Genomic DNA, 8,874 nt, shown 5'->3' on the forward strand with positions numbered 1-8,874 from the left:
AGATCCACCACCTGGTGGTAATGTTCAGGGTAGCACATGTACCATGTATGCATTTCTTTGTAGAGTGGTTCAACTTTTGTGGTGAATTGAGTCAGTGACAGACAACATAGACTCATTTTTGTGATAAATAGTTAAGTACCAGATATGAGTTGGATACTGTTCAAATATCCCCCACAGTTATCAAAAAACTAATTATAACAAACAAAAAATGTGAAACGTTTATTTGACACTTTACTGTACAAAGTTATACAATAATACATTTGATTTGATGTTACGTAAAGAAAATTACAGACAAAAATACATTGTGTTGTATACAAAAGTGTATAAATAGCTTCAGTTGAAAGCATTGCATTTGCATATGTTTCAGTGCAGCTTGTAGAGCAGGATTAAAGGGATCTTGTGAATGCTACACTGCAGGGTGGGGGGGAGGGGTGGGGGGAGGGGTGGGGCGGAAATGGGCGAGTCTCAGCCTTTTATTTGAGCACAAGTTGATTCTCAAGTGCGTCCAGCTTCTTTGACATGGCTTCAAGTAGGCATGTTAAGGGAAAGATGCAGATACGAATGAAAACACAAACTGCCACGTTTGGACATTTCTTTTGCATAAAGTGGTCTTTGTTAAAGAGAACTTACATTCAAATAACGTCACATACAAACAAATAGTAATTTGTGTACTAATGTGGCATTCAACCAGCATAAGGGAGAGTTTAAGCTGTTGATTTCTCTGTATATACTACAGGTGTTCATACAGTACATGTTATTCAACATGATACGTGTTTTAGATCACACCGAGCAAAGTAATATAAACTGAGAAAACAACATATACAACATATAATGTATAGTATGTTCTCAGTATGTTCATTGTCAAGACAATTCATAAAAAACTAGAAAGGTCTGCATTACTTTGCCCTGTTAAATGTGTTCATTTTTGAGTTAAAGTCATATGTTTGTCATGGACATTGACATTTGGGTAAATAGAGCCTTTAAAGGCTGAAAGTAATCCTTCTCAATAATCACTCATGACCCACTTAAAGTGTGTGGTGGTGTATTTATCTGCAGAGATGCTGCCCATGTGTTCAGGATGTTTCTGAGCACCATCCTTTGGACTGTAGCCCCCAGCCAATAACAGCGCACAGGGTGTGAGGATGGGATTCCATAAAAGGTAGTGACCAGGTGCCAGATCGTAAGCACGCATCCATGAGGAGCCACTGAGCCACAACCATCAAATCCTTCTTTTTCTGACTTTAAATTGTCTTTTGTGCCTGACATACCCTGACAGCTTGTGTCCGCATTAAGACTTTCGTACATATTAGTTTCTAAACCCAGAAAAAAAGACATGGGATTTGTATTTAGCAGTGTTTGACCCAGTTTAACTTGTTTTCAGGTTTGAAAACAACACATTAATCATTTCTGCCCTCATCCACACTGTTGGTGGCTTCACTGGTATTCCACAGTCTGCCCTGGAAAAGCATCCTGAGAGGCAAACACTGAGACAGATAACTGATCACTCAGCGTCTGTATACACATTTTTTTTCTGTTGATCTCGAACAGTTGAACACAGATTATTGCAGAGGTGAAAAAAAGATTGAATGTTAGTATAAACATGAATTCATTAGCATTAGCTTATTATTTAGAAAAAGGATATTATTCTGCACCAGGTTCTTCAGCTTCTCAGTGACCTGGTTTTGAAACATTATCACGTTCTCACACTGGCACATGTTTTCATCAGATGTTTTGTCTGTGGGGAAAGAAAAAATGAGATGAGATCTTCCTCTCCTTGTATGTTTAGTTTTTCTTACCTTCCCCTTCCTACACTTTCCCTCAGCCTATCTCTTCTAATCTCTCCCTGCAGGTTTCCCTTCCTGTCTCTGCCTATAGAGATTGAGGTAGATGTGGGTGGGATACAGTTAGCAGTGCACGTGATTGCAGAGCAGAAATGACTGCTGTGATATGTTTCTGCACAGTGCACAGAGTTGGTCGAATCAGTGATGACCATAGCAGCAGCAGGTGGCAGTGATGCACCATTTAAATGCAAGCAAGTGTTTTCAGAAGACTGGCCAGATTCAGATGAAATATCACTGAACAGTCATATTAGTAATCCACCATTCTTATAGATTTAAACTTGGAGCACTTTAATATAATTCTGGAGACCTTGTTGGGGGGGGGGGGGTTGAAGCTTCTTTTGCAGTTAAGTACCTGTACATATCCTGGACTTGAGCTTCTTTGTAATTTCTCCCATGTCCTCAAAATCTTTAGCATAATAAAGGTGCTTCTCATCAGGCTCTGAAGCTATTTCTCTCAGCTCCTGCTCAATGGCTTTGCCAACACCCAAAGCATATATTGTGACCCCTGGAAATAATAGAAAACAAGACAGTGACAGGACACAGCGATTAGAGAGGACTTAGTTTGATTAAAAGCTGTAGTGCTTCTGAATGGTAAGGTAAGGTAGTAAGTGTACCAGAGTTCTTTGCTTTATTAGCCCATTCAGACACATCATCCTGTGATCTGCCATCAGTAAACACAATGCTGACACGAGGGATGTTTGGCCTGGCTCCTTCTTTGGCTGAAAAGCTGAACTCAAACATGTGACGCAAGGCTGAGCCAGTCATGGAGCCTCTCCCCATGTACTGCATCCGGGACACAGCCTGCTTGATGCTCTGCGCTGTGGTGTACTGTCCCAGGGTGAACTCTGTGCGCACCTTGGTGGAGTACTGAAGAAGGCCAACGTGTGTGCCTGTCCTGGAAATGTCCAGCGAATCCACAATGCCATTTACAAAGTGCTTGACCAGCTCAAAGTTGGCAGGGCCCAGACTCTTAGAGCCATCGATTACAAAAACCAGATCCATGACCCCATCACCACACTCTGGCTCTGTCACAAACAAGGACATCAAAAACACCTTTTATGTCATTTTACTGAAATGCCGAGGGAGAGGTGATATATCTGAAAGAAAGCTGAGCTCATACTTTTGCATCTCTTGCCATCCTCAGCCAGCATAAATCCTTCAAAACATCTGCAGATGTAGGAGTCAGTGGTGCTGACACACTGGTGTTCACAGCCATGGTCCACTGTCTGACACAGATCCAGACCTGTGAGATGAATTATACAGAAACAAGGATTAGCAAGCAAAAGATTCTTCAGTTATATGATATATCATGAAAGACCCTGAATGCTGTTGAGACATTACACTTACAAATTACCACCATGGAAAATTTGTATTCCTAATTGGATGTTATTGTAGCTGTAAATCCACTGTTTACATCATCATCATTATTAGAAGACTAATAAGTAGCTGAGGATATGAATACTGCATGGTGGTAAACATAAACAGAGAATATCCTCTTAATCTGGGGGGAAGAGCAAACAGAATTTTCATTGAGCACTGGGATTAGCAATGACCTCACAACAGGTTCAAAACTCATTCTAAATTATGTAACATATAAATACCAGAACAGGGGACAGAAACGGTCATAGCGGCACTGAAAACATGAAAGATTATATTCTCAATTTTGTTCACTTTGCCTCACACAGATATCAGTTCTGTCTTTTTTATGTGACCATATTTAAATCAGGCTTTTCTTCATTTATCTTCATTTGAATATTAATGGAAATTCAAATGTGAAAATTGATCAGAAGCCTCCACACTGACTCACTCACAACAGGAAAAGCACTTCTTCTCTGTAGTATCCATCCAGTCAGTGTTTTTGAGTATCTACATGACATCCTTTAACACTAATGACAGTGAATGAGCTTGGACTCACTTTGACATGTTTTTCCATCTGGTCGGAGTGTGAATCCATCTCTGCATTTACACACACATGAATCTTCTGTGTTCATAAACTCCTGTTCACAGCCATGTTTCCCATCAGCACAGTAGTCTATCCCTGCAGCAAATAGTCAGGGAGGAATAACAGAGAAAATGAAATAACACTCAACTAGTGTCCAGTCTGACCCATAAAGCATTTATCTTCTTCTTCTTCTTCTTCTTGTGCTACATGTTGGACAGTTGGACTCAATCCCAAAGACAAATTGTTGGAGGACATCAACAACAGATATTACTGTACGACATTACACATAATGTAAATCAATAACACCTCATTGTGAGAGAAATGTCCTATTCTATGAAGGAAGTCTTTCTCTCTTTGTTGATATGAAGAGGAAGAGGAAAGAAGCTTTGGACACTTACTCTTGCATGTTTTCCCATCAGGTCTGAGTGTGTAGCCTTTCCTGCACTTACACACGCAGGCGTCTTCTGTACTCATAAACTCCTGCTCACACCCGTGGGTGCCACCAGCACAGTGATCGATCTCTGATGGAAACAGTTTATCAGGTGAGGATGGATTATGGAGTAAGTGCTTTCTGCATTGGAAAGATCACAATCTCTTCTGCAGATTGTATCAAATGTACTGAGCACATATGCTGTATGTCCCACATTATAACACATTATTGTTTAAAGTGTTTTCCTGCTCTGAAAGAAAATTAAGAATTTCTTTTTTGAAATCACAGTAAGGAAGTTGAAAACAAAGCGTCTGGCACTCACTCTTGCATGTTTTCCCATCAGGCCTGAGTGTGAAGCCTTTTCTGCATTGACACACACAACTGTCTTCTGTGTTCATAAACTCCTGTTCACACCCATGGGTGCCATCAGCACAGTGATCGATCTCTGGGTGCCATAAACAGTAGAGAGCAGAGGCTGAAGCACCATTAAGATCATCAAAAAATGACAATTCATGACTGGAGAACATATTAATCAGCATGTGTGGCAACTTAAAAAAGGTGACTGTTGCTGGAAATCATTTTAGTATTTTACCACAAGATAAAAGCACTTACTGCTGCAGGTCTTGCCATCCAGATTGAGGACATAGCCCTTCTTACACCTGCAGATGTAGGACTCAGGAATGCTGACACAGTCGTGTTCACAGCCATGGTTCCCCAGGTCACAGAAGTCTATTTCTGAGGAGGAGGATGAATCTCCTGTTAATGCAATTGTACGTCTTCCTGCTACAACACTACAGCTCCCAGCAGTACCACTGCTGCCTTCAATGCTACATTTTCTTCTACTAGTAGTGCTGTAGCTGTAGTAACTAGAATATCTGTTAATATTTATCACTGCGTTTGTTCTGTATGTCTGTCAGATCAACACCCATATATCAAGCATACAAGAACAAAAGTGAAGTTACGCACTCTCAAAAAAACTGTTCTGTGAACTAGATCTGTGAACCTCAGACAGGAAAGATCACACAGTCATTATTGTCTTGACAACGTGGATACACCTCCACATTTCAGGAGCTGCTCTGGTGATTGCTAAAGCACACTTCCTCCAGGAAATCTTCCCCACTTTACTCTCTGTTAACATCTACCAGAGGAGCAGAGGGACCTTTTCCAACAGGAGAAGGAGGGACATCACTGGCAGGAAGAGTGCTGGCTCTTCACCAAACTTTTTGGTGATCGCCCCTTTTTCAATGCACTGCCTTGACCATTAAGCGTAAATATTTTAGAAAGATACTTTCAAAGATAATGGTGATAAATAATCTCAAAATTAAGAATTCTTATTTGAACTTGTTAAAGAGATTAAATAGCCATACACTGAAAAAAAAAACCAGAGGAACTGAAAAATATCCACCTGTGTATGCAGCCGGGTAACATTTTTTGAGGTTTGCATACAAAAATGAAGAATACAGCAACAAAAAAAGAAGAAGTGATGGAAGAGATTAAGGTCACTAGTGATGAAGGAAGAGTCCCTGCTAAAGCATGAAATGTATTATTACTGTTGCATGTCTTCAGGTCGATGGTGAGTTGATATCCTGGACGGCAGCGGCACTCATAACCATCAGGTAGGTTGGCACAGATGTGCCCACAGCCATGATCCACCACAGCACACATATCCTCAGCTACAGAAGGAAGAGGATTTTGATTACAGTGGAGTTTGCAGATTTAAACCTGTAATACTTTTTTTGTTTCTTTTTTTGCCCACTTGAGGGCAGCAGAAACAAGCTGTAAACACTATGCTCACATATTATTCAGCACTTTTTCAGCTGATTTGGTAAACTTGTTAGCAAAAATATTTCCTATTTACACATCCAGCAGACACAGAACAACATCGCTCATTTGAAGTCAAGTTTGTGTGCACCTGATCTCTTGCATTTCCAAACTGGAAAGGTTTTCGTTCTCTGCTGTTTGGCGCTGATGGGTAATGTACAATGTACATTAAGTTAAGTTAAGAACAGCTACTTGTTGAGGCTGACCAAATAGGAGTTTTGAAATATTGTTGACTGAAAACCAAAACAATGAGCTGAAAGATGCTAAAATGCTCCATATGGAGAAAAAAAAAACAAATGTGCAATTGTGAAAAAGGAGTTCCTTCACCTTTACACGTCTTGCCATCTGGGTTGAGGGTGAAGCCTTTCCTGCACTTGCACCTGTATGAGGCAGGGCTGCTCACACAGATGTGCTGGCACCGATGGTCCACCACCTCACACATCTCTGAACCTAGCACATGCATGCACACACACCAACAAAGATATTTAAACAAAGGGTTCAAAAACACAGGTATGCATAAGTGAGGAGGGACACTGGAATGAAAAGACAAAAACAGATGGGATTCATCACCTCCACACAGTTTGGACTGGAACACAGAGATGAGGGTTTCTATTTGGCTAAAGTTGGCCACCAGGTGCACATGCTCAGAGTGTGGCTCACTCCCTATGGTCTTCAGAGTGTTCATATCCACCCTGCCCACTCCGATAGCAAAGATCTGGATGCCAGCCTGCCTTGCCTGAGCTGCAATCTCCTCTACTGTGTCCTGAGGCCGCCCATCAGTCACTATCATAGCGATTCGTGGAATATGCAGGTTTGCTGGTCGTGCTCCATGTTCCTCAGTGAAGGATGTCTCCATGGCATACTGGATAGCAAGACCTGTCATTGTTCCAGTGGCGAGGTGCTCCATGTTCCTCACTGCCTGTTGCACCTCAGCCTTGGTGGTGTAGGTGTTGAGGGAGAACTCGGGCTGGACTATGCTGCCATACTGGAGCAGACCGACCCGAGTGGCATCAGAGCCAACCTCCAGGAACTGAAGCAGGTTGATGATGAAGGTCTTGACTTTCTCGTAGTCGTGAGGGCGGATGCTTCGGGAGCTGTCGATGACAAAGACGAAATCCAACGGGATGGCTTTGCAAGAGTTCTCTGTGACCAAAAACATAGAGGTTTAAGATCAGGGAACCAAACATTGCAAAGTTACAATTCAGTTTGTGCAGAAATCTAAACTAGATTTCAAGAGCGCTTTGAGTTGTATCTTACAAAAAAAAGTGCAGATTGCAAAACACACATTTTGATCCCCAACTGCTAACTTACCCACTGCTTTGGTTTGGGCAGTTGTCTCATTTCGCCCTCTGGCCTCAATGGGTCTGGGACGGCGTCTGTCCAGTCGAACTGCATTACAGCACAACAGGCAGAAGAGGCCGAGAGCCAAGGACCTCATTCTGTCAAGAGGAAACAACTGCAGCGTTTAGGGTAAGAGGAAAGATCTGATAGCAACACTCCCACAATGCAGTGCAAGCAGAGTACAAGTCTGCATGGAAGAGTAAAGGCAGAGAGAGAGAGAGAGAGAGGCAGGAAGGGAACTGACAAAAATAAGAGAATTTGTAATTTTGATATATATATATACATATATACATATATGTGTGTGTGTGTGTGTGTGTGTGTGTGTGTGTGTGTGTGTGTGTGTGTGTGTGTGTGTGTACATACATACATACACACATACATATGTACACACATGAATATATACATATATACGGGTGTGTGTGTGTACACACACACACATACATATACGTTAGATTTCAAGGCCTTTGGAGAAAGTGCTTGTCTACCAAGGAATCCAATAAAAATAACATTCAAGGTTAATGAATAAAAATATAATGTGCTTTATAAATGACCACATGGTGGCACTGTCCACACTGAAGACCAAATCATTTTTCTTATTCTCATGGTGTAAGGCCAGGTGAAATTTCACTTCATCTGTTGAAATATGCTGTTATCTAACACGCTAACAACCCTGCAGGACTGAAAACTGGCCTGCCTTGGTGTAGGGAACTGATATAGTATCTGTGTGTCAGTAAGGTGACTAGTGAAATGCTGCATTTAAGTTAATGATGGGAAGGATATAAATAGACAGAACTTTCACCTCCCACATATTTGACCTCCTCAGCTTCAGATTTCACATTTCAGCGTTTATAGGTGTAATGAACACAGCACTGCATAGGTTTGTAGAGCCATAGGAGAGAACACATTTCAAATGGCATACTGTGATTGTAAATTAAACATTTATTTATGGCAAAATTCCATTGTGGATTCTGTATCTGAATGACTGTGGGCTAAACGAGTGTCATTTTTTTCCCATCTGCCATGATGTGAAGTCAAGCAGACTCCATATAAGTGAGCTTCTGGATGTATTGCTCCATAGGTGGCCTAAAATGTTTAAAGAGAGACTGAAAAGTACGACAGACTGTTTCCCTATCCAATCCCCAGGAGAGCCATTCATTACCTGTCATATTCAGACTGCAGGCTCTGCTGCTGTCTGAAACTTTTCTGTGATTGTCGAAATGCTAAATATGTCCACACTCACAAACAGAAGGACGTGGCATTGCTTATATAGGACAAATCAGTTGTAAGGCAACACAGAATCTCAAGATTTCTTAATGGAGTTCTGAGCAGCATCTTCAACTCTGTTCAGGGTGATGACACTGACTCAGTCTGTTTGCATCTCAGGCAGATGAACAGCCCCACACAGACATGTATAGGGTAGCCGCTGACCTGAGACCTGCAGGGGTCACATATCCATGCTGCATCCCACACAGAGCTGTCGACCTCTGACCTCACATCTG

At 41.6% G+C, this 8,874-nt stretch overlaps 1 protein-coding gene across 1 annotated transcript; it reads right to left on the reverse strand.

Annotated features, from left to right (window-relative positions):
• Positions 1-452: 452 nt before the first annotated feature.
• LOC139333960 (matrilin-2-like) lies at positions 453-7,472 on the reverse strand. The gene is made up of 12 exons (XM_070966683.1): positions 7,346-7,472; positions 6,605-7,177; positions 6,362-6,484; positions 5,764-5,886; positions 4,826-4,948; positions 4,536-4,658; positions 3,757-3,879; positions 2,962-3,084; positions 2,456-2,866; positions 2,194-2,346; positions 1,643-1,735; positions 453-529 (listed from the first exon to the last, which is right to left on the reverse strand). Exons 1-12 carry the CDS (start codon positions 7,470-7,472, stop codon positions 474-476), a joined length of 2,151 nt encoding a protein of 716 aa, XP_070822784.1. The 3' UTR covers positions 453-473.
• Between the last annotated feature and the right edge of the window lie 1,402 nt (positions 7,473-8,874).

The sequence above is a fragment of the Chaetodon trifascialis genome, chromosome 7, assembly GCF_039877785.1.
Source record: "Chaetodon trifascialis isolate fChaTrf1 chromosome 7, fChaTrf1.hap1, whole genome shotgun sequence".
Taxonomy (NCBI): domain Eukaryota; kingdom Metazoa; phylum Chordata; class Actinopteri; order Chaetodontiformes; family Chaetodontidae; genus Chaetodon; species Chaetodon trifascialis.

Bases quoted from the DNA above. Each gene is read 5' to 3' on its own strand.
- LOC139333960 (XM_070966683.1), bottom strand. From the start codon at position 7,472: ATGAGGTCCTTGGCTCTCGGCCTCTTCTGCCTGTTGTGCTGTAATGCA. The intron at 5,887-6,361 runs GTGAAGGAACTC...TTCCTTCTGTAG, and splicing joins AGATGGCAAGACGTGTAAAG to CTGAGGATATGTGTGCTGTG. The intron at 2,867-2,961 runs GTATGAGCTCAG...TGTTTGTGACAG, and splicing joins GGATGGCAAGAGATGCAAAA to AGCCAGAGTGTGGTGATGGG.